Raw genomic sequence first — 26,956 nt, 5'->3', positions numbered from 1 at the left:
GGAAACCTGCGCTGGGCGCTCCTTTCATTACCAGTATATTTTTTTTATTAATCTGATTAATAATTATTTTCTCCCCCCATTTAATTTTTTTTCTCCCAGGTGGAGTTGCCGGAAACTGGGGGCACCTGGGGAGGGAAGATGGGGGGGGAAGGGCAGGAGTTGAGGGCACCTCTCTCTCCCTTCCCGATCCTCTAGCCCCCCAAGGGGCAGGAGGCCTGCGGGGGGCAGGAGTTGAGATAGGGAGCTGCAGACGCCTCCGCCCCTCCCCTCCCCACCTTTCCCTCCTGCCCCCTTCTTGCAACTCTCCTTAATTTTATTTGGCTTTTTCATCATTGGGACTATTCTTTTTTATTTTTACATTTATCTAAAGTGTACATGTGTGTGTGGAGCTGAGACAGGCTCGGCAGCGGCACAGAATAAGGGAAGACGAGAAAGAAAGAGTGGGAGAGAGAGAGAGGCAGAGAGAGAGAGGGAGAGGGAGAGTGACAGCAGCGCCCGGTAAGTGTTTCCTTATTGGTTCAAATATGTAACTAATGGTCCGTAGCTGGGTGGCGGTTTCAAGATAAGGACAGCAGCGTCTTGTCTTGGTTAGAGAGGAGAGGGGGGCTGGCGAGAGGGTGGGCGTGCGGGCAATTAAGGGGAGGAAAAGTGGGAGGGGGGGTTGGGTTAAGCCGTAATATGGTAGTGTGGGAAGTGTGTTGTCCTGATGTCACTGTGCGCCGAAGTTGGGGGTCGGGGGGCAAGAGGACTGCGCCCGTGGGGCTCAAGGCCGGGGTCTAGTGCGCTGACCGCTGCCTTATGCCCACCCTGCCCTTACCTATTATAGATCTGCGGCCTCTTGGCTAATGGGACTGGGATGGAGGGGGCCGGGAAGCTCAAACTCCAGGGCAAGAGAGGGAACCTGTAGGCTGTGACCATGGCCCCCGGAGCGAAGTCAGCCCCCCAACCCCCAAACAAACTTTCCGGAGCCCCCTCCTTGCTCGCAGCCCCCTCCCTCCCGGAGAGCGCCGCCGCTAGAGCTCACACATGCGCAGTGCGGGCCCAGGGCCGGGCTGCGGAGCAGGAAGAGAGCGCTGCTAAGCTGACGGCGGGGCCTGTTAATTGGCAATTAAGGGGGAGGCTGTTGGCTGGTGCGCGTCAGCGGAGGGGAGTGCGTCTGCCCACCCCCAGCTCCCGCCCCCACTCGAGCGGACGGAAAGATGGGAGGTGCCCTGCACTGCGGGTGGATGGGTGGGGGTGGGGGTGGGGGACGCGGTACTCAAAAGCCATCTTGTGCTTGGAGAAAAGGGGCCAATCTGCCTTCTCTCACCCGGCCCTGCGTCCCCCACCCCCTCCCGCGGCCACCGCACCAGGAATACCCACTGGGCTGCTTCACCCCCTCGCCTGGCTGCTCTGAGCTAGGATCTGCCTAGTCTGGGGCGGAGGTGGGAGTTGAGAAGGCCCCAGGCTGGGTGGGGACGGGCCTAGGTCTCGCTGGCGGGGCTTCTTGGGTGCCTGGAGGCAGTGAGGACTCCAGGCGCGGCTGGCTCCTGGGGTAGGGACGTCAGAATTGGGCGGCCCGGAGGGTCCTGGGCGCTCGGGATCTTTCTAATAATTGGTGCTAATGGCGTGTTGTATGGTCTTAACCCGACACATATGGTTTCATAACACAGTGGCTTAATTTCTTCCAAATGTACGTGGCCCTGAATGTGTTGCAGTTTGATATATGACCCCGCCCTGCTGCCTGGCCAGGGTCCGAGGCGGCCTCTATATGTGTGAGCTTCTGTTTATAAAGGGCGATGCACACACAAACGCTTACACACCCCGGCGGACACACCCCGGCGCTGGGGGAGGGGAAGCGCATATTCCTGGAGAGGTTTGAGAGTCTGGGGGCCAGACTCACCTTCGATCCGAGCTAAGAGCTGCCCCCCACCTCCAGTCCTCTCTCGAGGCGCGACTGGGCTTCTCCGCCAAGCCGAGTGGGGGAGGGGAACGCTCCTCGATTTCCTGTTTAAACCCTGACCCGTCGCCTGGGGGTCGGGGGTGGGAGGAAGAACCTGTTTTTATCAAATTCTTAAAAATATAATTCGACTGCATTCAAATCAACCCCCTTGGGTCCGAGTTGATGGTGAATCTTCTCTCCCCTCCCCCCACAATCCCCTTCCCTTCCTCTCCTGCCCCCCCAAAATTCCCGTTTCATATCCGACATAAAGGCCTCTGAGGTATTCTCCCGGGGGAAGAAATGGCATTTTCTCTCCCCCTTTCACTCCCCCCCCCCCCCTCAATAGGACTTGTGTGTCGGCAGAGGCGTCTGCCGAGGGGCTAATTTCGCGTTCCTTGTTTACGATCGAGAAAAGCGCTTGGCTCTCCCCAAATGGGCCCAGCCCGCCGCCGGCTCAGGCTGCCGCGCGCTCTCCCGCCGCTCCAGCTCGGCCCTGGGGCTCACGCCCCGGGTAACCAGGCCGCGGCAGCGCGGCCCCGTGCCGGTGGGACCTGAGAAGGGCAAGGGGAGTGCAGTGGGCCCATGGAGGGGCCCTGGAGGCCTGAAAATGGGAGCGTTTCTCCTGGCGTAATGTGGGAACCGCCGACCGGTGAGGCCTCTATTTCTCTCTTTCGCGTGTATTTTGTCTGCCCCCGCTGTCTGCCCCCCCCCTCCGCCCCCGCCGATGGGAGCACCGACTGTGGGGGGGTCACAAGTCTCCTTTGTTCGCCCCCGACGAAAACAGTTTCCGGAGAAGGCCACTCAGGACAGTGGGGATTCACCTGGGATATTAGAGGGGCCCCCTCCCTCCGGAGGGTTGGGCCTGGGTAAGGCTGGGGTATTTATCTCGGCCCACAGGGATCTAAACAGATGTGCTGCTGGCGAAATTTCAGGGTGTTGGGCTCATGGGTGACGGGTTAACGGCCGCATCCTGAGGTGTCCTTATATGATATTTTTATCAATTGATATGTAATCAATTTTTTCTGTCCCTTCCTGGCTAGGGTCCTGCAGGGCCCCCAGTCCTTCACCCCCTAGATCCTCCTCGTGAGACAGAGGGATGCAGAGAAAGCTTAGCAGCAGTGACTGATCCTGGTTTTCCAGTTTTCTAGTCTGGCCAGGGGAAAAATCCAACCCCAAACGCCAGCCCCTTCCTTCCCTCCTTACTTTCGATTTTCTTTCCCTTCTTTCTCTCCCTCCTGGTGCTCAAACAGAAGCACCAGAAGGGCCACCAGTGGCAACCCTCAGCCTCCTCACAGGCCAGATTCCCTGTAAACGTGGTCCTTAGTGCAGGAAGGTGCTGGTGTGATTCTCTAATAATAGCCAGGGCGGCTGAGAATAGAATCTGGCTCAGGGACTCCGCACACGCCCAGGGCGAAGGCTGGGCGGAGGCACTGAATCTGTGGGTCAGGTTCTGACAACGCTCCCTGGAGCCCAGGGCCCCTCTTTGGGCACCTCAGGCCTGCCCCTTCCAGGCTTTGTCAGCCCTGCCATGGACTGTATTTCATGCACCAGTTCCTAGCTAAGGAGAAATGGGCAGAGCAAACCCTTTCTCTCCCTGGGTCTGACACTTGTGATCCCCACGAAGAATGCACCCTTGTTTGGAGAAGGCGGCCTTGTTGGGTTGGCTGGTGTGTTCCAAAACCGGGCTTGGTAGCTTTATACACTTATTATATATACAGGCTCAAATGTACAGGCTCTGACTTATCCATGAATATATACAGACTCATGTTTCCTCAGTGGTTAATTGTGTATTACCATGCTTATACTCGCTCAAACACCGTTTTATGTGCATGCAAAATTTTGTTAGATGGGATTGGGCTCAAGGAGGCACTGGGTGCACCAAGAAGGACCTCTGGGCGTGCTCTCCTGGAAATGTGGGCGTGCTGGAATCGGAGTATGCGGGTTCCAGTAACCGACGGATGCCACAAAGGCTTTCTCAGACCTTATTGCCTTCATGGTCCAAGCAGCTGGGCCAGGGAAATATTGAATCCCTTCGGCTTTCTCTCCACACCTCCCCCCAAACTTCCCCAACTCAGAGGCTGTTTACCAGGGGAACGCTGTTGTGCTGAAAGTGAGAGTTTTGTGGGAAATTCTTTCCATGTTTTCGTGGCTAAAGTGGACGTTTGAGCAGTTCTGAGCGGTCGGCTAGGCCCTGGTGCTTGAAGCCTTGCTGGGACAGTGAAGGGGCTCCGAGGGCTTCATAAAGTGGCTTCTGGGAAGTCGTCTGGGGCAGCTGTTTGAAAGGCTGGTGGAGAATGCGAGACAGAACGGGTTAGGGGTGTGATGGACATTTATCCCCGCTCTGCCCCTGCTCACCGGACCCCAGATTTGCCTGCGTTGTCTGGGGGGCAGATTAGGGGCTCTCCACACTTCCCAAATACCCAGATCTGGTTACTGGTGAGATTTCGTTTTCATTCTCTCGGCTCCCGGAGCCCAGGGGAGAAGGCTAACCGGGCAGTGCCAGAGAAGAAGCGGGGTCCAGCTGCCTGTGGGCCTGGAGCACTGAGTGTGGCCCGGGGCTGGCGATGAACAGCCTCCTTTCTTAGCCTTTCTCCCTTCTGGGGCCGCGAAAAGACAGAGCAGGGGAGAAATATAAATGTCTGTGAAAAGCTCCCGAAAGAAGGTAAAAACAGGAAAGGGTCTAGTGGGGCTTTCCTCCACTCCCTCGGCAATCAGGTTCTTCCTAAGACTTTCCTGTCCAGACACGCTGCGGGCTGCGGGTGCTGCGGGTGCCGGGTGCCGAGGCTTGCAGCCTTCTTCCACCTTCTCCTGCCGGCGCTGGGGGCAGCCTTGGGCCTTTGGGCCTCCGCCACCCGTGGGTGCTGGGGTGACATTACCCCCAAACTGTGCCCCTTCCGCGGGCCCCCCAGCCTCTGCCGCTGTGGCTGCAGCCGCCCCTGTTTATTGTGTCTGTGAGTTGTTTACTTGTTTTGTCTGCTGCCACCCTGCGTCAGAAACCCGCCAAACCAGCAAACTCACCCAGGAGAACAAAGTGCGGCGCTACCCTCTGCTCCCTCCCCTTTCCGGCACCCTGCTCCAGCCATCACCTCTTCCCTCCCTCTCTCTCTCTCTTTCCCAGGGGACGAAGCAGAAATCGTCCTAAAATAGGGCAGCTGTTTATAGGGTTGGGGGAATTGTGGGGACACCATAAACCTCCGGGTGTCCTGGTGGTGGAGGGACTTAGAGCTGCCCTCCCCTCGCCTCCGGCTTTTCTTTTTTCCCCCTGGCAACTGCTTGGTTAGGGGGGCCACAGTCATTGAGGAAGCTGAGCCCCCCCTACCCCACTCCTCCACTCCTTTCTGCAAGAGTTTTCCTTGAGACACAGGTTGTTGGGTTTTAAATCAGGGTAATGTTGGCGGATTCATAAAACTAGATAAAGCATGTCACTCTCCCCTCGCCCTCCCTTCTCCTCAGCCCCCCAAAATAGCAGTGAATTTAAGCAAATCCTACAAAATTAAATTGCCCCTTTGCTAAAGATCCTATAAATCTCCAATCCCGCCAGGTGTAGAGTCGGAGAGGCCGCTGTTCGCCTCTAATTTTGCTCCTGGCTATCAAATCTAAAAGAGTAGCATCCAAGTAAGTAATATTCTCGATTCTGAAATTAATTCCCCCCCTCCCCGTCTCCCTCTCTCTTTTCACCAGTGCAGATTAAATGGTTCTCAGATCTGCAAACAATAAAGGATAAAATTATTTATAGGGAGATGAGGACGATGTTTCATTGTTGGCTTATTGTTCCAGAACATAATAACATTTTATTTTCAAGTGGGAGAACTTAACGCCAGGGGAAAAGGGAAAAGGAAAAAAAAAAAGTGAGGAGAGGCAGGGCACCCCCCCCAAAACTCCTACTGTATATAACTTGTATGACATTTACAATTTCCTCATGACAACTCACTGTGACGTCATAAATGCCATGCTCCTGAATTTTATAATGCTCATAAACCTCCAAAGTGGGTCTGAGCAGTGCTTGGTGGGGAGGGGTATACCAGAAGCCGGGAAGTTGGGGATCCTTTGGGATCCATTCTGGGGGGCAAACGTATTCTTAATATTTCAGATTTTCACTCTTCCTCCTGGGCCAAACTGGGCCACTTGCTTTTCCTCTCTGAAATGTCACTCAGCATCTGGGTTCCCTCCCCATGCCCAGTGGGGATGAGATACTGTATCCAAAGGCCCTCTCCTCAGCTGGTATTCGGCTGCTTGGGGGCAGAGGTGGGACGTGGGGGGGGGGGAGGTCAGGCCCCTCAAAGCCAGAAATGATTTCTTCCAAAGGGAGCTCACAGGGGCTCAGGGCTGAGTGGGATGGGACAGAGATGCTTGGGATCTGTTTTCCTTTTTAACCTTCAGTTAGTGAAGTGAATTGAGAAGCTAAACAAATGGCATTGTGGGAGCCTGTGTCTGCTGAGTGGAGTGGTGGTAAAGAGAGGTCAGTAAGAAATCTGGAAAGAGAGAGGGAGGAGAGAAAATAGGATGTGAGTTAGCAGTGGCTCTCCATGTGCCTTTCTCCTCTGCTTAATTGCAAATAAAGCAAAAGCAGCCTGCGCGGCCTCTCAACCCCTTAGCTCAAAAGAGGAATTGCCAGGCCAGGCCTCAGAGGTGTTTGGGGGCAGTTCTCAGGCACTTGGCATGTCCCATCTGGCCCCTTCCTCTTTCCCTCCTCCCTGCTGACCCCCAACGCCATTCAGCTGGCCAGCCTGGGCCCTGTCCCCAGAATATCAGCACCCCCAAACGGGATCCATTTCTGGGTTGGATGTGTCACATTTCGCCTTTCTCCAAGTGTCTCCACGCCTGAACTTTGAAAGCAGAGGAACATTCTGTTTTGGAATGCAGTGTGCGTACGTTTGCATGGGGAGGTATGCGCCCAGATAGCTTCCCTCAGCATATCTGCGAGAAACTGGAGGCTTCTTGGGTGAGCTCTGCTTTGGTGTCCCCAAGTGGACCCAGGTCGCCCGCATTCAGGTTCTCAGGCGGACTTGGAGACCCTCTTTGCAATCCTTTGGCTCTGGATTCAGTGGGAGATCAAAGGAACTTAGACGCAAAACACTAGACATTTGGGGCAGGATTTATTTTTTAATGTTTAAGTGTAAAGAAATCTGATCAGAAGCCAGTCGGGCCAACCGAGCAATCGCTCTAGAACAGCAAAGCCTTAACCAAACAGTGCGATTGTAAGGTGAGCTGAACAATTATTGAAGCTGGGCTTTCTCTGCAAGAGGGATTTCAGCCCTTGCTCAGTGGCACAGAAGGGGCTGGTGGGGCAACTGCTCCTCCCCCTGGTCTCAAAATTGAGAACTGGCCGGGGTGGGTCCGGCAGCTGCAGAGGTTTTGGGGCAGCCGCGCGCGCCCAGGCCGAGCGCTGAATCCTGCGGCCCCGGTGTCCAGGTCCTTGAGCATCCTCCGGAGGCGCGAGCTGTAGTTGTGGCGCGCGGGCAGCCAGCAAGGGAGTGTGTGCGTCTGTGTGCAAGGCTGGGTGAGTCACAGACATCCGAGCAGAAGTGGGGGGATCTAGGCAGAGAGAGATGACTGGCAGAACACAAACTAACCCAGGACCTCTGGAAAAGGCTGTCCCCCATTAAAAATTCCAGACCTCATCCCTCTCCCTTCAGATACCCTTCCCCAAGAAATTAATAGATTTCCTAGAGCGGAGTGGAATGCAAAGGCGGACAAGAGGAGGCCTGCCCACGAACCCCTTCCCAGCCAGAGTCCAGTGACACCCATCCTCTCCCTGGTCCAGAGCTGCATCGGCCCCCAGCCTCTGGCCTGGAGCAGGTTAAGGCTGGGGTAGGAGCGCTTGACTCCTGCTGAGAAACCTTCAAGTGCCCAGCCTCCAAAGCACCCCTTAGCCTCTGGGACTCCAGGCCCCTGACTGCCCCCCATGCAGGCCCGTGGCGCCTGCAGTAAGTCTCTCTCCTATAATTAGTGCTCATGAAAAGCATGTGTTTTGGACTGGGGAGATGGGGAGACTGGAGCAGCGAGCGGCAGCGTTCCCCCTTTATTCCTGTGCTGTGTATTTTGAATTCTGTTTTGGAATCCACTAATTACAGCTCCGAAAGCGAAAATCTGTTCTCGCCGCCGCCAAACCCCCTCGGAATGCCTGATTCCGGAGGCCCAAGGGGCAGAGCAACTCGGAGACCTGCGGGCCTGATGGGGGTGTTCTCTGATTGCTCTAGGCTTGTTTTATAGAAACAAAGAACAAGTCCTCCCCCCCCACCCCTCCCAGGACTTGTGCATATTTACAGAGCTCAACTGCAGTTTTAATAAAACATCTGTTCTTGCTTCTGCTGATGAGTTTCCATAATTGTTTTCAGACAAATTTAACAGGAAAATATAAATATATTTAGAAAAACCCAAGTTCCAGCTCTCCCCCCATAGACAGTCACTGTTTCGCCAAAAAAAGAAAATTAACGTAAGATGAGAAAAGGAAAATATAATCCAGTGGAGGGAAGATCGGGCTCATCTGACCTGCTCTCCCCCCTTGGAGCGAATCCTTCCAGCAAATTTCAGCTGCATAATTAAAGATCTAACTGAAAGAAGAAGGCTGCTTTTCTCAGGAATGGAAGGTAATGGGGGAGAGTATGTTGGAAATTGATTTTGCTGAAAAATCTCTAAGCAGTGGGGGAATTTATTTGTATTTCTGCTTCCCCTCCTTTCCCCCTTCTAGCATTTCTGCCTTTTTTCCCCCAGCAGCTGGTTTCTGTTCATTATAAATCGGCGAGACCTTTCAGTCTCTGCCCTCTGTTTAGGGACGTAATAAAACACTTAACTTTCCGGGGTTGAGACTTACATTCTGCTCCTCAGGTCGCCCACCCCCGCGCCCACTGCTTTTAGGCCCCAAATGAGACTATCCCCAACTTTGGGGCCCCTCTCCCCTCCAGACTTTGTTTAGGAGGGGCTCAAGGAAACCCAGGCATCCTTGCTGGGGAGCTGTATAGCACATGCTTCCCCAGGAGACCCTTCTTTCTTCCAAGGTCCTTTCTTCCCCCCACCCCCCCCACCCATAAAAGAGATTTAAAAATATATAGAAAATCAACACTCATTGAAAACGAAACCTCATTAAGACATCCTATCTTCCATCATTCAATTTGTTGTACATTGCAACAATTTAATATCTTGAAGGAAATATCACTGACATGATTTATCCCTCTAGCAATCTCTCTCTGAAATGGGGGGAGAGGAGGAGGGAATTTACTCTCTCTTCCGGTCTGTTCTATGTGTTACACTGCTACCCTTAGGGCAGAAAGGAGGCTGGGAACTCTGGGAGCCGCCACTTGTGTCCAGGGGTGCACTGACTTGTTTCTTAGCTCAGCCCCTTGGGTCTCCCCCCCGCCCCCCCCAGTTCTTTCTCACTCTACCTCTTTGCCCTCCAGGGGGCCTGGAGCCCCAGCCAGCTGTTGGAAAACCTCTGTCCAGGCATGCCATGAATTTGAGGACAGCTGGATTCTAGAGCAAAAAGCAAGACACGCTGGTGTGTTTATGTACCTGGCATGTCACCCCCAAATTGTGAGACAACCCCCTCTCACAATCTCTCCCTTACTTTGGAACCCTCCTCCACCTTTTCACTTTTATCTCCTTGGGTAGAAGAAAAGTATGGTCGACAAGGGGGAACCTTGATAATATAGGGACCTTTCCCTTCACCCTTTTAAATACCAACAAATGTCCCTCCTTTCTGAAGGGTTGGGGCTGTATTTTTAAGAGCCAGCACAAATTGTCAGACAGGAAGACTCTTCAATCCCCTAACGAGGCTCATGTATTAACTAACATGCTGTCTCCACCAGCTCCTACACACTGTCTGCTTTTGGGTTCGAAACTTTATTTTTCCCCCCTAGCGACACTCCAGGGAAACCTTAACGTTACAGAAGATGAATAAACGGGTTTTTTCCCAGCATAGTCCCGTTTATGGCTTTATTGCTACCCATTGATTACTCCGCTTTGTTACACAGAAGGAAAAGATCATAAAATCCGGCGACATCCGGGTTCTTGTTATAGCCACCCCCCCCCCCAAAATGGTGAAGAGAAAATATGAGCTTACACTGCTGCCTTCGCCAGCCCCACCGCCCCCTCTTTGTCAACTCAAAGCATTTTCAGCCTATGTCACGATATCAAATGAAGTTTGGATTAATCAGGAGAAAATCCACATCTGCACACCTTCCGCTGTTTCAGTTCGCCCACTGCGGCTCGTGCTCAGCTGCCTTTTCCTAACCTTCTCTTCCTTTTTCTCGGCCCCAAGGTGGAAAGAAAATGGGGGTAGGGGCTGCTCAGAGGCCCGGCTCCGCCAGGTGTGGCTGGCCCTTGAGTGAGAACTCCCCAGGAGCCCTTTTCTGGAATCTCCCAAGCCCCAGAGCTCAGGTCCAGGGGTGCCTCCCTTGGCAGGCGCAGGGGGCTTCTGACCTGTGTAGGGGCTTGAGCCTGCAAGACGCTGACTGTCCTTCAGACCCCCACCAGCCTTCTCTGTCTGCCTGGATCTTATGTGAATTACCCCACCGGCCCTCGCTGGCTCCAAATCATAAATTCTCACCAACATAAACAGGAGTTGATGTGTCTAGAAAGATTCTCAGAGTTCTTTCTTCTTCCTTTTTTCCTTTCTGTCTCTCTCTCTCTCTCTCCCACCTTTTACTCCTTTCTCTCTCTCTTTCTATTGTATTCTCACACATTTTCCCTTTTAGGCCAAAATGCTGCAAGAGTTGCCCCCAGAAGGGGGGTTCTGAGAGGCAGAAGGGGGCTAAGAGGAAGAGGAAAGCAGATGCATGGCCCCTTTGCCCACTTCAGCTCCGCCACTGTATCCTGAAGTCTCATCCTTTCCCCTTTAGACTGACTTACTCCCTACATCCCCCTTATACCTAAGACTATCAGCCACATTCTCCTTCCTCTGAGCACCACGTTTTATGGAGTTGCTTTCTACTTCTGATTTTTTAATTATGGGGTGGGGGGGAGAGTGGAATACTGGTTTAGTGATGAGGACTCACTCCATGGAGGGTCAAACCAGGATTTCCTGCAGGATTTCTGGGGATTCCCCCCTGAGCTGGGAAGGGGCTCCTCCCATGGAGAAATCAGAGTGTACTTTTAGAAGGGGGAAGAGATAAAAGGTGAAATCAGATCGAAAAATAGAGGGACCTCTCCAGCCCTGGCTGTAGCCACAGCGCAGTAAAGTTAGCTGGGGCTGAGAGATTTCCTAGCAGTGTAGCTCCTCTTTCCTGGGCCCCAAGGCCCTGCTAACGCCTGTTCACCCTTCCCTCACCTCCAAATCAGTTCCCCAACATATATATTTTTAAAAGAAATCCAAGTCTTACTTTCAAAGCACACACTTAGTCTCAACTAGGGAATCAACAGAAGCAGAAGCGATTTTTTTCCCCCTTCTTGACATCTGGCTTGCGATTGGCTGGAAGAGGGTCAGCTGACTTTGTCATTTTGTCTGTCCTGGATTGGAGCCGTCCCTATAACCATCTAGTTCCGAGTACAAACTGGAGACAGAAATAAATATTAAAGAAATCATAGCCCGACCAGGTAAAGGCAAAGGGATGAATTCCTACTTCACGAACCCTTCCTTATCCTGCCACCTCGCCGGGGGCCAGGACGTCCTCCCCAACGTCGCCCTCAATTCCACCGCCTATGATCCAGTGAGGCATTTCTCGACCTATGGAGCAGCCGTTGCCCAGAACCGGATCTACTCGACTCCCTTTTATTCGCCACAGGAGAATGTCGTGTTCAGTTCCAGCCGGGGGCCGTATGACTATGGATCTAATTCCTTTTACCAGGAGAAAGACATGCTCTCAAACTGCAGACAAAACACCTTAGGACATAACACACAGACCTCAATCGCTCAGGATTTTAGTTCTGAGCAGGGCAGGACTGCGCCCCAGGACCAGAAAGCCAGTATCCAGATTTACCCCTGGATGCAGCGAATGAATTCGCACAGTGGTGAGTTTTACAGCTCCGAGATATAAATTAAATAAACTGAACTGGCTTTATGACCGGCTTCCCTAGAAGAACGGGCGGAGAGAGTTTTTTATGGCCCCATAAAAACAATCACGCTCGTCTCCTCGCCGACGCCGAGACAGGGCCCCCTCTTCTGCCCCCTCTGCTCGCCTCCCGCCTGCTCGCAGGGGCCTGGCCCCCTCGGCCCCTGACGCATTGGAGGGCTCCAAGGCAAGCTGAGGGGGCAGGAACAGGGCAGGGTATGAGGGGAGGGGGCACAGGGTGGGGGAGCCCCCCAAAGTCGAGTCAGGCTGAGGAGAAAGGAGGGGGAGAGTAGGAGGCAGAGAAGTGGGGAGAAGTTTCCAAAGAGCTAGGGTGCTGGGGGAATTGGGGGAGCCCAGCCCTTGAGAAATGGGGCCCTCATCCCCAGTGTTGGGGATTTTTCAAAACCCAGTTTGTAGACTTACAGCTTTCTGCCTGGTTCTTGTGCCCCCCCCTCCTCTTTTCTTTGGGACACTCACCCACCCACATGTGGTGGGGGAAGTGAATGAAGTTGGGAACCTGGCTGTACCCCCAGTGGGGGTGGGGCAGGGCGAAAGGGAGAAGGGCTGGAGTCTGAGGGGGCCCGTTAGCTGCTGGCCAAGTTGGGAGGGTCAGGACTTTGCTAGGCTGAACGGTCTGCGGAGGATGCCTTGCTGATCGTTTTTAGTGTGTTTTGTGCCCGGATCTCTAGGGGTCGGCTATGGAGCGGACCGGAGGCGCGGTCGCCAGATCTACTCGCGGTACCAGACCCTGGAACTGGAGAAGGAATTTCACTTCAATCGCTACCTAACGCGGCGCCGGCGCATCGAGATCGCCAACGCGCTCTGCCTGACCGAGCGACAGATCAAAATCTGGTTCCAGAACCGCCGGATGAAGTGGAAAAAAGAATCCAATCTCACGTCCACGCTCTCAGGGGGCGGCGGAGGGGCCGCGGCCGACAGCCTGGGCGGAAAAGAGGAAAAGCGGGAAGAGACAGAAGAGGAGAAGCAGAAAGAGTGACCAGAACTGTCCCTGCCACCCCACTCTCTCCTTCTCCCTTGCCCCCCCTCCAATTCCCTCCTAATCACACCCTCTGTATTTATCACTGGCACAACTGATGTGTTTTGACTCCCTAACACAAAATTAGGGAGTCAAATATGGACCTGAAAGTCAACTCTGGACCCCCCTCCCTCACCGCACAAACTCTCTTTCACCACGCGCCTCCTCCTCTTTGCTCCCTCGCTAGCTCGTTTCTCGGCTCCTCTGCAGGCCCCTTCCCGCCCCACCCCCCAGGCCTTGGGGGCTCCGTCCCTGAACCTCGCTTCAGCTCCACAGACCTCCCTTCAAATGAGGACTTGGCCTCCCACCCCCTCGGCGCCCCCACCCCCGCCCCTGCGCGGAGAGCTGGCTCCCGAGCCGGGGCCTCCGCTCCGGGGCCTCAGGGCCCGGCCTGGCAGCCAGGGAGGGCGGGAGGCCCAAGGAGAGCACGTCGTGGCCCCACCGCAACCCCCAGGGCCTCCCCGCAGCCCCTGCCCGGCCCCTCTGCCCCAGGAAATGCCCAGCCCAGGCAAATTGTATTTAAAGAATCCTGGGGGTCATTATGGCATATTACAAACTGTGACCGTTTCTGTGTGAATATTTTTAGCTGTATTTGTGGTCTCTGTATTTATATTTATGTTTAGCACCGTCCGTGTTTCAATCCCATCTTAAAAGGGGAAAAAAAGAGGGAAAATTACAAAAAGAGAGAAAAAAAAGTGAATGACGTTTGTTTAGCCAGTAGGAGAAAAAAAATAAATTTAAAAAAATCCCCTCGTGTTACCCTCCTGTACAAATCCGACCTCTGGATCCGTTCTCGAATATTTAATAAAACTGATATTATTTTTAAAAGTTTATATTGGGATTTCTGTGGATTCGCTCGCCCGCCGGCCTGGGGTGAAAGTTGCAGCCGGCTCCGAGCGCTCCCGCGTCCGCCCGCCGCCTGCAAGCCCCCAGACCCTTGCGCTCGCCTTCCCCGGGAGCTGGGCGCGCAGAGCCGGGGCCTCCCCGTTCTCCCGGTGAACGTGCTGGGGGGGCGGGGAGGCCTCTCTGGGCCTCCCCGCGGAACAACACACTGATCCCGCAAAAAAAAAAAAAAAGGCCGCCTAGGATCTCGGTGGGGGTGGGGGGAGAAGCCCCGGTTGCTCGGATTGGTCTCCAGCCGCACACAGGCCTTTCTTCCGGCCTGTGGTCGTCTGGGGTCCTCGGCTTCTGAACCCCGAGCCCCCAGGGGCCAGAAAAGCAGCGTCCTCCAGGCCCCAGGGCCTCTCCCGTCCGCCCCCGGGAGTGAGGAGGGGGGCGCCGCGCGAGCAGCCCCCCCCCCCCCCCGGGCCCGCGCCAGGCCGACTGTTGCGAAACGTGGCGGAGGCGGAGAGCCGAGGGGAAAGAGAAGACCGCGGGATTTGAGCCCTTCCGCAGGGACTGAGCGATTCAAGGACATCTCGAAAAAGAAAGCCTGGAAACTGAGCCTGCTCTGGGACTCCTGACAGGGCTGGGACAAAATTCCTGCTTCCTTACAGCCCCAGTCCCCGTCTGCTTCCTTCCTTCTTCTTCTGCCCTCAAACTCGGCGGGTGAGGAGCGCAGCCAGACCCTACCCTAACCCTTCCCCAGCTCAGGCCTTCTCTCCTTAAGCCCAGACAGAGAAACCTGAGTGGACCTAGGGGGCGAGGTAGTGAGGGGGTCTCCCGGAGGGAAAAAATCCGCCAGAGTTTTCCAGACCTTCCAGATCCCCGCCAGCGCCCCCTCCAGCGCCTCCGCCAGCGGGGGGGGGCAGGCGGGGAGGGGGGCTTCTTCTGCCAGGGGCGGGGATTTCCTGGGGAGAGGCAGGCAGGAAAGAATAAGACTTGGGGCTAGGGGAGGGGGTTCGGAAAGGGGCCGAAGGGCTGCGGAGCCCCTGGCCGCAGGCTGTGAAGGTTGCCCAGGCGCCTGACCTGCCCGCCTCCCCCATCCCCACCCCCAGCCAGGTCCTTTACAAGCCTCCAGAGAGCTCAGAAATTGCTCTCCTGTGGACCTTCTGCATCTAGGTCCCTGGAAAACCTGTTCCAGAGGCCTTTTCCTCTGCCGTGCTCATACATTTGTGGAAGCTTGAATCTTGCTTCTCCATGCCCTCAATTAACATCTATTTTCTATCTCAAATATCTGGCAAAGGTACCACGTGAGGATCATACACACGGATACAGAGCAGTCCTCCAAGCCCATTGTGTCTGGTAAAATACACACACACACACACGCACGCACGCACACACACACGAGAGAGAGAGAGAGAGAGAGAGAGAGAGAGAGAGAGGGAATTGTCTTGTTGCCACTCTGGGGTCCCAACATGGTGAGGTCTACTCAACTGCCCCTGGATCCTCACCTTCCAGGCTCATCCCAGAATCCCCACGACTCTCAGCTTCGTGACCCTCCCCCCATCTAGTTCTGCCCACCCAGGACCCCTCCTTCTCTGGACACCCTGTCCACCTCTCCAAGGACTGGGTTCACTTCCACATGCTGACAGTCACCTCCTCAGCAGTAGAAGGATCTTGGGGCCTCCAAAGAGAGGGACTTCGACACTTAGTTTAGAGAAACTGAGATAAATCCCCTGAGGTCTCCAGCCAGGGCAGCAACTACCCCCCTCCCCCAATCTCCTTCCTTCAGCCATTTTTGAAGCTTGAAAGGCTCTGGGGGAGGGGAGGACAGGGATATCCCTTAGTTTTTGCATCCTAAACGAGGCCTCATCTTTTCTTAAAACTAAATACAATTTAAAAGGCCATTTCAAGGGTTTGTTGCAGCAACAACCAGCTTCTCCTCTACAGGGTAGAAAATCCAGCGGTCTGAAGGCGAGCCGACAAGCCAGGATGCAATTCCTCCAAGTAGGCACCAGGTGTCGCTGTGGGCTCGTTGTCCCGGCTACCCCCCAATTCCAAGAACCATTTTTTTTCTCCCCCTTCTCTCGCTCTTTCTCTCTCACTCCCTCTCCCCCTTGGTTGGGCTTTGCCAACATATCAAGATGCGTTTCGCCGGCTTCCATCACTAACCTCCCGGAGGTCATCAAGCCAAATTTATGAGTGGCCGCTCCAGTCACGTGACTCTATTTAAGGCTCCCTTATTTGGGAAGAGCGCATAGGATAAAGAAAGAGATATCTCCACCTATAAATTGTGCACTTTGGAGAACAAAAAACCCCTCAACTTCAAAGAGTCACAAATCACCCTTAATCAAAAAGGGTGCAGAAATTTTTTTTGGGCCCTCCCCGCCATGAGCTCCTACGTAGCCAATTCATTCTATAAGCAGAGCCCCAATATCCCTGCCTATAACATGCAAACTTGTGGGAACTATGGATCGGCCTCAGAGGTGCAGGCATCCAGGTACTGCTACGGTGGATTGGACTTAAGCATCACTTTCCCACCGCCTGCGCCTTCCAACTCTCTCCACGGGGTAGACATGGCTGCCAACCCCCGGGCTCACCCCGACCGCCCCGCCTGCAGCGCCGCGGCCGCTCCGGGACACGCTCTGGGCAGAGATGAAGCGGCTCCTCTGAACCCCGGGATGTACAGTCAGAAGGCGGCTCGCCCAGCGCTGGAGGAGCGAGCTAAGAGCAGTGGGGAGATCAAAGAGGAGCAGGCGCAGACAGGGCAGCCCGCCGGACTGAGCCAGCCACCGGCCCCGCCACAGATTTACCCGTGGATGACCAAACTGCACATGAGCCACGGTAAACTTTAGGACTTCATTTTGCGCGCTCGGGTCCGCCTGGGTTTTATAGGCCATGCGGGGCAAATAAAGAAAAAAAACCTGCGGCCATAAATTTTACGATCCAGGCATCAATGGCTCGTAAAACTGTCCACTAAAAGGCTTAGAGGCTGTGTGCGCCCAAATTTACGACGACATAATTGGATCATAGGAACAAAACGTGTATAAAAGGCAATATTCAATTTTTGGGGGAGAGGGAGGGAGTTAAAAAAATAGAGGGATCTGAAGGGTGAGGAGCGCGGGGCTCCAGAGCGGGGATCCCCCCGCGGCTCCCTCCCTCCCACCCCTGTGGAGCCGGCTCGGCCGGCGCTGGCCGCTCCGGAGGATTCCAGCGACTCCGGGAGGGGTGGGAGGGGGGTCCCCGGTGCTCGGATCTCGAGGGTGCTTATTGTTCGGTCCGAGCCTGGGTCTCCCTCTCCCCCCAGCCCCCTCGGCCCCTCCGGCTGCTGAGTGAAGGCTGCGGCGGAAAGTTTCCTGCCAGGGCGGAGGCGCCTCTCCCGGGGCTAGGCTGGGCCGGGCCGGGCCCGCCTGCGGCCCTCTGGGCCTCTCCTGCCCTGCTCGCCTCCTTCCCTCCGGCCGCGGGTGGGGACCTGGGCTGGGGTCGGGACGCTGGGGCGCTGCACGCTATTCACCCCTTCCTGGCTTGGGGCGGGGGGATTTATATTCCAGAGACGGACGGCAAGCGGTCCCGAACCAGCTACACGCGCTACCAGACTCTGGAACTGGAAAAAGAATTCCACTTTAACCGCTACCTCACTCGCCGCAGGCGCATAGAGATCGCCAACAACTTGTGTCTCAACGAGAGACAGATCAAGATCTGGTTCCAGAACCGCAGGATGAAGTGGAAGAAAGATTCCAAAATGAAAAGCAAAGAGGCCCTTTAGAGGCAGCGGGGAGGCCCGCAGCTAGCGCCCTGAGCCCGCTTTGCTCCCTGCGCCTTTCCTTTTCGGTTTTCCGCTCTCTATATTTTTTGGGGCGAGGGCGGGGGCTGCACCTCCGGCTCCGGGGCCTCACAGACAAAAGCGCTTTTCCTCGGCATTCCGCATCCCCACCGACCCCAGGTTCCCTCAGCTCTGCTTAGCACCGGGGGGGCCCAGGGCAAGCTCCGCAGGGGCTCCCCAGAGGGCGGTGGAACCCTGGCCTGGGCCGCCTTTCGGGCTTCCAGCCCCAGAGCGGCCTGCAGGCGTTAAGGTCGGCCTTGCGGGCTCCCCAGGCCCCGCGCCCCGACCCTCCAGCCTCCCCTCTCCTTTGTTCCCGGCTTCGGCTGGCCAGGCGGCTGCGGGCTGGCGAGAGTGGCTGTGCCCGGCGGAGCCCGGGCGCCAGACTCGGGGTGCTCCGTCGTAGCGACTAAACGCCTAGTTCGGTTTTTAAACGATTTGCATATGAAAGGGGGGAATGACTGCAGGTCCGCCTGGGGTCCCCTCGGTTGCCCTCGGCTCTCCAGACCTTCTCCCCCATCCCTAAGCCCGGGAACCTCTCCAGCCTGCGCCCTCTGCATGTCCTCTCAGGTCCTCCCCCACCGCGCAGACCATTAGCTAGCTCAACTTTTGGGGTTCCTTGCCACTGGACCCCAGCAAGCAGTCCCAGAGGCTCCTGGCTACCCACTAGTCCCTGCCATGACTTTCTGTGCCCTCCTGCCCCATCGCTGATGTCCAACTATTTATTGACTCCAGGTCTTTCCTGAAACTATATTTTGTCATATCAAATAAAGACAAAGAGAGAAGACGACCAAAGGTGCAGCAGTGCCTCTCTGTGTGGGGCATGTTTTGGGTAGAAGTGTCTAAACAGGCATTGGGGTGTAGGGGAGGCCCACAGCCTCTCAGCCTCCTTTTGAAAAGAATTTTTAGGAGCTTCTAGGGGTGTTGAGAAGAGGAAGGTGAAAGTGAGCTCCTCTCCAGATCGCCGGGTTTCCCAGAAGGGCCTCTGGAGAAAGGGGAGGGCACCTGGGCACTCTGCACTGGCTTTTCCCATGCTGTGACCCGCCATGGCTTGTAGGCCTCTGCACCCCATTCCCACCTTGGCTGGATAGAGCTGAGGCCTCTAGACCGGCAGCAGGCCCCACTGCATGCCAGAGCTAATTGGCAGGGACCGGTGGCTCCGTGGTACCTCTGAAGATCTCTCCCATGGCTAGGTGGTCCCTGAGGGGCCTCCCCGGACATAGAGGGAGGGCTGAGCCCTCGGCCCAGGGGCTCACTTGGTCCCAGGAAGAGTCTCAGAAAGAGTTGGTACTGCTTGGTAAAGGGGTGTGGGGGAGTTGGAGGAAACATGTCTTAGCTTTTTAGGATACTGAGGGAGACAGGAGCAAGGAGGGCAATCTACAGTGTACCTGTCGGGCAGGAAACCTTCAGACCGCCTCCCCACTTCTAGGGCCTAAGGCTCCACAGGACAATTAGCTGGGAAAGGAGCTGCATAGACTGGTGCCTGAGTCCTGTCTGTTTGCCATCATTTGTCTCAGTCTCTGGGATTTTGTGTGGAGGGGGAGGGTGGGCTAAAGGGACCGAGGAGGGGGGGGAAGCCAGATAATTCAGGTGGTGCCCTAGGCTGGCTGAGGCCCAGGCTCTGCTCTGCCCCAGGCTCCAGGGATGGGATGGGGGAGGAAGTACTTTATAGGAGAAACAAATGTGGGAAGGGTCCATAAAACTTTACTGCATTTCCTCTCCCGCCTCCCACAACGGGGTGATTTCCTGGAGCCAAGCCTAGGCCCCCCACACTGGGGGAGGGTGTGGTTCAGGAGCTGGGCTAGAACGCCTCAGGAGCAGCCAAGAGGGAAAGGGAGCAGAGACTCTGGGGAGGGGCAAGGGGAATATTTATGATTATTAATGGTGATGCTCCTTGGATTTATTGTAAGGACTGACTTCTCTGCATCCCACTGCCTGAGCTATCCGTCTTTTTTTTTTTTTTTTTTTTTTTTTTTAACCCAGGAGCCTTTCCTCACCCCATGCCCAGCACGTAGGAGGTCTGGACAAATGATTATCGAACTGCACCTATCTCTATACCCTTCCCTTTGCACTGCGCTCTGGCCAGACTCGCACACAGCAGCAGTCAGCCCAGCCTAGCACCAACTCGGCTCCTCTTCTCTCAATCTCTCTCTCTCTTTCTCTCTCACTCTCTGTCTCTCTCAAATAAAATGTGTAATTTTCTTCAGGGAGTTATTTTAATTTTTTCTCCATGCTGAGGAAAACTATTGGGCGAGCGGTGAAGCGTGGAGAAGCACTGGCGTCTCCAGTGGGTAACAGTTAACTAAGAAAGGGGCCGTGGCACCCACCACCACGCGCCCCAGCATCCCCCGGCTGCCTGCCGAGGCCCTGAGCTTCCTCCCCAGGGGACGCACCGCCTCAAGGGTGGAACCAGGGCCTTGGCCAAGGCCAGGGCCCGTGTTCCTCAGACCCGCAGGGTAGGGCGCACCGGCCCCACCTTGCTCTGAATGCCTTCTTCCGGCAGGGCTGGGTGCAGGCCTCTCTTTCCCTGGAGGGGCTGGAGGACTAGCCGAGGTTGGCCGGGCTGGGGTGGACGCAGCAGCTGCGCCTGCCCGCCCCCCGCCCCTCATGTCAGTCTGCAGGCCTGCGCCCAGGCCCCAGCCACAGCTTCAGCGGCGCCTGCGGCCACCACCTAGCCAGAGGCCTCCGACGCACTCCCCTAACGCTGGGAGTAGGTTCGGCCCAGGCCCTCGCTTTCTCTCGGAGCGGAGCCTTCTGCTTTGAAGGCTGAGGTGGTTCTCCCACCGGCCAGCCTCCTGGAACAATCTGCACATACCGGGGTTTGGCATTGCTCTGGGAAAGTTAGTGGAGGGGCTTCTGGGTCCCCAGCGGAGACCATGGAGCCTGCCTCTCCACTTTGCCCTGAAGCCCACCCCCTCTGGCAGCGAGAAAAAAGGGCAAGAAGCGTGACTTACCTTCCCGGGGGAGTGGGAAGAGGGGGACACGGCCCACTCTGAGCAATTAGAGGAGAGAGGAGGAAAAAAAAATAGGAGGAAAAAAATATCAACACGACCTCGTAGGCGACAGGTCCTTATGGAAATAAGTAAGTAAATAAATAAATAAATAAATAAGGATCCACCCTCTCCCCCCTCCCCACCCTGCAAGGGGGGTGTGGGGGTGGGGCAAAGGAGCAGCACAAGGGCTTTTTAGTGTAACTGAGCATTAGAGAAATACGCACGGCTTCTATGTGAATTTAGGAGTTTGAAACTTTTGGAGGTTATTTATGTGAATGGCCCGAAGGCAAGCCCGTGAGTGGCTCTTGGGGGACCACGTGATGTCATTAAACCAAGTTTTATGGTGTAGGGAGAGCTGACAAACCCACAATATATTTACATCATATATAATCTTAACTGTCCAGCCACGCAGCTGCTGGTGAGGTTTAATGCTAGGACAGAGGGCCTGGCAGTTAGAGGGGATTACGGCGCTGGGGATGGTGGTGAGAGTTACATCTTCGCAAATGAATCCCAGGCGAACGCTGTAAGTTCATTTTCTCTCTCTCTGACCCTTTCTCCCGTTTACCTAATCCTCCTCCCCAAGACGGGAGGCAGTTCGAGCTCTTTAAGGGGAGGGGAGGAAGGCCTCCCCAGGCATTCCCAGGCTAGGGTGGAGAAGAAGAGAAGGAGCCGCTGGGAGGTAGCAGGATGGGGGAGCTCGTCTCCTCTGACCAGCCCTCCCCTCCCTGCCCTTTATTCCCTCCAGCTGCAAGTCAACTGCGGTAAAGAGAGGCCTGGGTTCTTTAGAGCTTGACCAGGTCTTCCTGGCCCCCTCTCCCTCCTCAGTTGGGAAGAAAGACGACGGCTCGCACAGGGGTGTTGGGTGCTTGTGGGAGTGCGTAAACTCTAGGCGCAAGCGCAAAGTGCCCCCGGGGGCCCTGGGCCAGGGAGGGGCCGGTGGCTTAGGGTCCAGGCAGGCCAGGCAGCTGGAGAGGGAGGCCGGGAAGGAAGGCTTTGGGACTTCTGAGCCCACAGGCTGCGGCCTGAAATGGCAGAAGCATCTTAAAGGTGGCTGGTTTGAACCCAGGGAGTCCCAAAGCATTTTCTCCTTTCTCACCAACAGGCCTGGGGCGGGGGGGGGGGGAGGAGAGCAGGGGTGGGGGGCAGCTGTCCCAGTGCCTGTAGTCTGGGGTCTTAGTCCGCCTGGGACCAGTGTGGTTTCATGCCTCCTCCCTCCAGCCCTTGTCTGAGGGGTAAAAATAGGCCGGAGGCCTTAAGGTTCTGCTGTGAGTGGAGTGTAAATGAGTCGGAGAGTGGAGGCAATGTCTTTACTGGGCTGACCAGGGGAGATCCCAGTGCAGAGGAGAGAGTGGCCTCGGGGGGGGGATGGAGCCATCAGGGCGCAATACGGTTAGTGATTCCCTGGGGCTACCCTCAGGCTGGGGCTCCCTAAAGGTTTCTAGGAAGGAGCCGTGAAGGCGTCGGGCATGGGAGACACGTGTCCTCCGCACCTGCGAGTGCGTACCCCTCCCCACGCGTCACCCAGAGCTAAGCCAGGATGGCGAAGACATGGAAACTCAGGCCCACCATTTCTCTCCTATCTCGAGGGATTCCGAGGCAGGGCGGAAGGCGCCTGGCCTAGGCCAAGGGAAAGGGGAGGAGAGGGGATAGAGCGAGCCAGGTCAGAGCCCACCCAGAGGGGAGGACTGCCTCAGGGCGCGAGGGGGCCTGGACACCGCTTTGTGGAGAAGTGTGGTGGGGGGGCAGGGAGAGGACGCTGTCAGTGTGTCCCTCCCAGCCAAAGGACCGAGGGAGAAGCAGAGACGGAGAACCCAGGCAGACTCCGGGAGGGGGAAGGGGAACAGCGACCCAAAGACGCCGGTACTTGAGCCGATCCTGTCCCTGGCTCTAGCGGGCTCTCGCCTGCCTGCGTGAGGAGTGCTGGTGCGGGACAGGGGGACCTCCCCCATGCCCTCCCTCTGGGCCCTCTGTCCCCGGCCAGGATTGGGCCTCCCCACCATCCCCCCGCCTTCTTTATTTCCCAGGGAAGCATGAGGATCCCAGAGGATCTCCCCAGTAGCCCATTCAAAAAGTTAACTCTCAGGTTCTCCCTTTCTCATAATCTGCCCTTTCCATTCTCTCTTCCCTACCAGTCTGTGATTTTGAGGGTTTCTGGAAACCTTCTACTCAAACCTCAGGGAGACCAGAGTTTTCCTCAGTCTCTAACTTGACTCTGCCCTTCCTGCCGGCCTCTATAGATAGGGCTTTAGGGAGAGGAGCGAGTTTAATGGCCAGAGTCCCACATGCAGGCAAACTGGCCTTCCCAGACTCCTGGCCAAATTGCAGGCCATTCCTTTCCAGTCCGTGGAGAGGGGGGTGTGTTTCTGTTTCACAGATTTACACAACGTCTGTTGGCAGTTCCAGGACTTCCTGATCCCCCTTTCTGTGTCTTGGGCTCAACAGTTCCATTTAAGTATCACCCCCTCTTCCTGCCCCAGTGGTAATAGATCGTCCTTCCTCTCAAATCCCTCGGCCAGTTTATTTTACTGTTTTGTAAGACAAATACACAATACGCAAATGAAAGAAAGACAAATATCAATTGGGCCTGAGACCCTTGGTTTTCCACCCCGCCCCCCACACCTGATTTTGGGGTCTTCCTGCAGCGGAGAATGGGCAATCAATCAGGTGCCAAGGTGCCCCAGTCAACCTGGGAAGCTTTTAATTTTGTTCCTAGGTCTTTAACCCTAGAAAAGGTCAAAGAACCAATCAGAAATGCGCTAAGCAGGGTCACATGGGCCCCACGAACCAATCAGCCAAAAAGCATTTGGGTCTCAGTATAGCTTTTCCCCTCAACTCTTCTTCCTCTTTCTCTCCCTCACCACCCCTGGTTAGCTCCTGGGTCCGCCCTTTCTCAGCTACAAATGGAACAAGCGTTGCTGAGACTATTCTAGCCCCTCCCTTTGTCCCTGAACTAGTTCTTTGGCTTGCGTTCTCTAGTTCTAACAATATGCCTCGAGATCAATATCAGTTGTACAGGGATCTGAAGTCGGAGGCTTCCTCTGGATCATTCCCATTTTCCCCGCGGGAGGTCCTACCCGATTCACTGGGCTTTATAGATGTGGACTCGAGATTAAGGTGTACAGTAGGTGTGAATATGAACTCTAGCCCTGAATTCAAATTCTGACCGTGATGCTTATTCCCTAAACACTTACGTTGTAAGAGTTTTCATTCTCTTCTGATCCTTCTGGGGGCAGGTGGGGGTGATTAGAAGAGACCTCTTTTGATTTATCATTCTGGAAGTGTCAGGAGCCATTAGGTTTATCAAAGGACCTCTGAGGTGGTTGGGGAAGGGAGCAGAAGTGGAGATTTTTGCAAATTGTGTTTGGTATCTTTAGTTGGTTGAATAACTTTCGAGCTGGTTGAAAGAGGGATTTGGTAAAGGGAGTGAGCACAGGAAATCAGGACCCTCCCCTGCTATATTAAACAGTTGATGAAGTTAAGTCCCTTTCCTTTCCATTCTTTTAGTAAGACATAATAATATCAATATACAATTATTATATTATGTCATTAACAATGATAATAAACTAAGTGATGATCCCGTGTCCTCGCCAATAACTATCAAAGGACACAGCCACCGAAAGTGTGGATTTCTGTGTTTGTGGTTAGATGGATCAAGTCAGAACAAGCAGTGGGTGAGAAACTATTTTGGAGTGAGAGCATCAGATGGCACAGAAACTGGCTTGTGTTTCTGGGCTGGGCCCTGAGTCAATCCAGTCGTGAATCCAGTACCCTCCAGGCTCTAGGGCTTTGTTTCATGGTTAATTTTGTGGTTGAGTTCACCTTCTTCTCTCGACCTTCTGCCCTCCTTGAGCTGACTGAGGGGCAGGAGCTCTGATGGCCTGTGCCACTCAGACTTCTAACCCCTCTTTAGGGGCACCCCGAGTTCAGGAATGGAAGCAACAACCCAGTGTGAGCTGGGCTCTGACAGCACTACTCTGCTTGTTGGTCTTCTGGGTGGGCCTGATTTGGGGACAGTGCCACAGAACCAGAGGGGAGGGATTAGAATAAGAAGTCAGAGGGAGGGCAGCTCTTCTCAAAAAAACCACAGGACTCCCACTTCTCAAGTCTCCTTCAACCGCACTGCTCCACTGACCTCTTTCATGAGTTTGAATTAAAGCACGCACATTTATTTTTCCCTGGTAGATGGTGTGGTAGTTGGGACCAGCTTTCACCTCCAGTGTGGATTTCTCACGTCGGAGTTTCCAGATCTCAGGAAGGGCGGAAAAAGAAAGTTGGGAGCTTGCTTCTGTCCAAACAGGCACTGGGAAGAGATTTTATTGCTTCAATCCCTTCTAATACCCATGTGAACTTTTTCTGTCTCTTTGACTCTCCTTTTCTGTGTATAATTGCTTTGGGCTGACTTTTTGAGCTGAAACATCATTGTCCTAGGCTTCCATTCTGTGTTTTCTTTTGCTGGGGAAAAAGAATTGCCCGGAGCCTCCTGCTGGTGAGACTGGAGACCCTGGAGCCCTTTCAGAAGGAGAAGGGAGACAATCCAGATTTGAGACCCCAAGCTAAGGCTTTCTGGGTTAGAGATTCCATTTAAGGAAGGAACTAGATTGCTGGAGGGTCCAGAAAAATCACATTCCCTTTTATTGGATCTTTGTCACCCAGAATAGTATATCTGTATATCTCCCTTGGCTGCTTTGAGGGAACCCCAGAAGCCCAAGGAGCCTGGACTGAGGAACTGGGGTGAAAGAGGTCTCTTTGTCCTTGAATCCTATAGAACCCCGGGATTCATCTTCCTCTGCCATTACTAAGGCTCACTGTGGGGGCAAGAGGAGAACAGATTACCTGGGAGGATTTGCTGAGTGTGTGTGTGTGTGTGTGTGAGAGAGAGAGAGAGAGAGAGAGAGAGAGAGAGATGGGTGTGTGTGATGCAGTTTGGGACTTGGGACTTGGGAAAGTTGGACTAGATAATCAGCCTCTGGTGACCAGGCCTTAAGCCCTACAATGAGAGGTTGAGTAGGTTTATGCAGGAAGGCAGCTACTTCTCTACACCTGACACACATACAGAGAAAGTTCTACCATGATCTGCAGCCCCACACGGGCAGGATGGAGTGTGTGGGCTCAGCTACCTGGTGTTCCTTCAGTACTGCAGGTGTCTCAGCTCTCAGAGAGGTAGAGCAGGTTGGGTCCCACCCTTGAAAAATCCCCAGCCCCAGGCCCCAAACAGCACACCAGATCCTATAGCAGGGTATGCATGTGTCCAGAGAAGCCCAGGCAGGAGCACAGTAAACCAACCGACCTGAGCCAACTTTGCACTCATTGTCCGGCCCCATTTTCCCCATCGGTTCAGCCTGAAGATCATTTGTCCTCCCCTGCCTGCCCCTGCCCCTTAAGCCCTGGGCAACTGTCAAGTTTCCCCTCTTCTGCCTCCCTGGAAAACCGAAACCCTGGTGCAGCCCCCACAAATGGTGGCAGCCAGACTCGGGGTGACCTTTAATGTCTTGTTAGCCTGGTGGGTTGTGAGGTGTTGAAAGGCATTGTGGGGACTATGAGACCAGACCCTTATCTGATCAGATCCTCCTTTCACTTGCCATCCTAGGCTCAAACTCCAAGACTCCAAATTTCTCAGGGCTGCTGCTTTGGTCCGTGGGGGAACATTTTTGTCTAGTAAATACTTCTTTAAAAAAAGTCAACTTTCTGGAAAACTCAGTGGTGTGTGTGTGTGTGTGTGTGTGTGTGTGTGTGTGGGTGGTGTGAATGAAGGGAGTAGGGGTCAGGTCCCTCATTTTAGATTGTGTCTCTCCCCCCTTCTCTGGGTGGAGGATGGGGGCGTGGGCTGAGGTTTTATTGAGGGTGCTTTTCCTGTTGGGAGTAGAGATGGGGTCATAAAAGCCTAGAGGAGGCTGTTTTGATCTGGTGACTTCTCAGGAAGTAGCATCTGAGGTTTTGCTTTGTAAATCACTCCCCAACCCCCCCAGCTGGCCAGCTAGATTGGATTGCACTTCCAGAAGCCCACCTGGGGCCCCTCCTTGCCTCCCTTTCCCCAGTAAACCAAAGTAGAAAAAATAAAAGGAAGTCCAGGGCTTTCCAAATCCTATGCCTCCAATAAGAAAAGGGCTCATTGGTGAATTTCCACCCCCTCTCAAAGTTCCATGCAACCCTCTCATTTTTGCTTTTGCCCACACAGACCTTGGTGTCCCCAACCCTCCAATTAAAAAGGAACTGACATGGAAAGCAATCAGCTTTTGAGCCTGGTGGTTGATTCCATGACTCTGGGGGCTCTACCATGACTTCTGGGTTTGCTCTCTCCCTGTGACCCCTTTCCTGAGGCCAAACCCCTTCTTGACAAGAGGGGACTTCAGAGGTAGAAAGAGAGAGTTCTTGAGAAGA

The 26,956-nt window shown here is 54.7% G+C and overlaps 2 protein-coding genes across 3 annotated transcripts; both read left to right on the top strand.

Annotated features, from left to right (window-relative positions):
- Positions 1-359: 359 nt before the first annotated feature.
- HOXC6 (homeobox C6) lies at positions 360-13,776 on the top strand. Of its 2 annotated transcripts, XM_039255032.1 has the most exons (3): positions 360-498; positions 11,641-11,866; positions 12,597-13,776. In XM_039255032.1, the coding sequence occupies exons 2-3, from the start codon at positions 11,713-11,715 to the stop codon at positions 12,902-12,904; spliced, it is 462 nt and encodes a 153-aa protein (XP_039110963.1). In that variant the 5' UTR covers positions 360-498; positions 11,641-11,712; the 3' UTR covers positions 12,905-13,776. The 2 variants fall into 2 exon arrangements, with proteins under 2 accessions (XP_039110963.1, XP_039110962.1); XM_039255031.1 differs by lacking the exon at positions 360-498 and having other exon boundaries at positions 9,351-11,866.
- Positions 13,777-16,155: 2,379 nt separating this feature from the next.
- Positions 16,156-17,531, top strand: HOXC5 (homeobox C5). Its single transcript, XM_039255117.1, has 2 exons — positions 16,156-16,609; positions 17,317-17,531. The coding sequence occupies exons 1-2, from the start codon at positions 16,156-16,158 to the stop codon at positions 17,529-17,531; spliced, it is 669 nt and encodes a 222-aa protein (XP_039111048.1).
- The last annotated feature ends 9,425 nt before the right edge of the window (positions 17,532-26,956 follow it).

Source organism: Hyaena hyaena, unplaced genomic scaffold (genome assembly GCF_003009895.1).
Source record: "Hyaena hyaena isolate Hyena2069 unplaced genomic scaffold, ASM300989v1 scaffold_510, whole genome shotgun sequence".
NCBI classification, from domain to species: domain Eukaryota; kingdom Metazoa; phylum Chordata; class Mammalia; order Carnivora; family Hyaenidae; genus Hyaena; species Hyaena hyaena.
The sequence above is the reverse complement of the archived record's forward strand: the minus strand, read 5'-3'. Positions and strand labels throughout refer to the sequence as shown.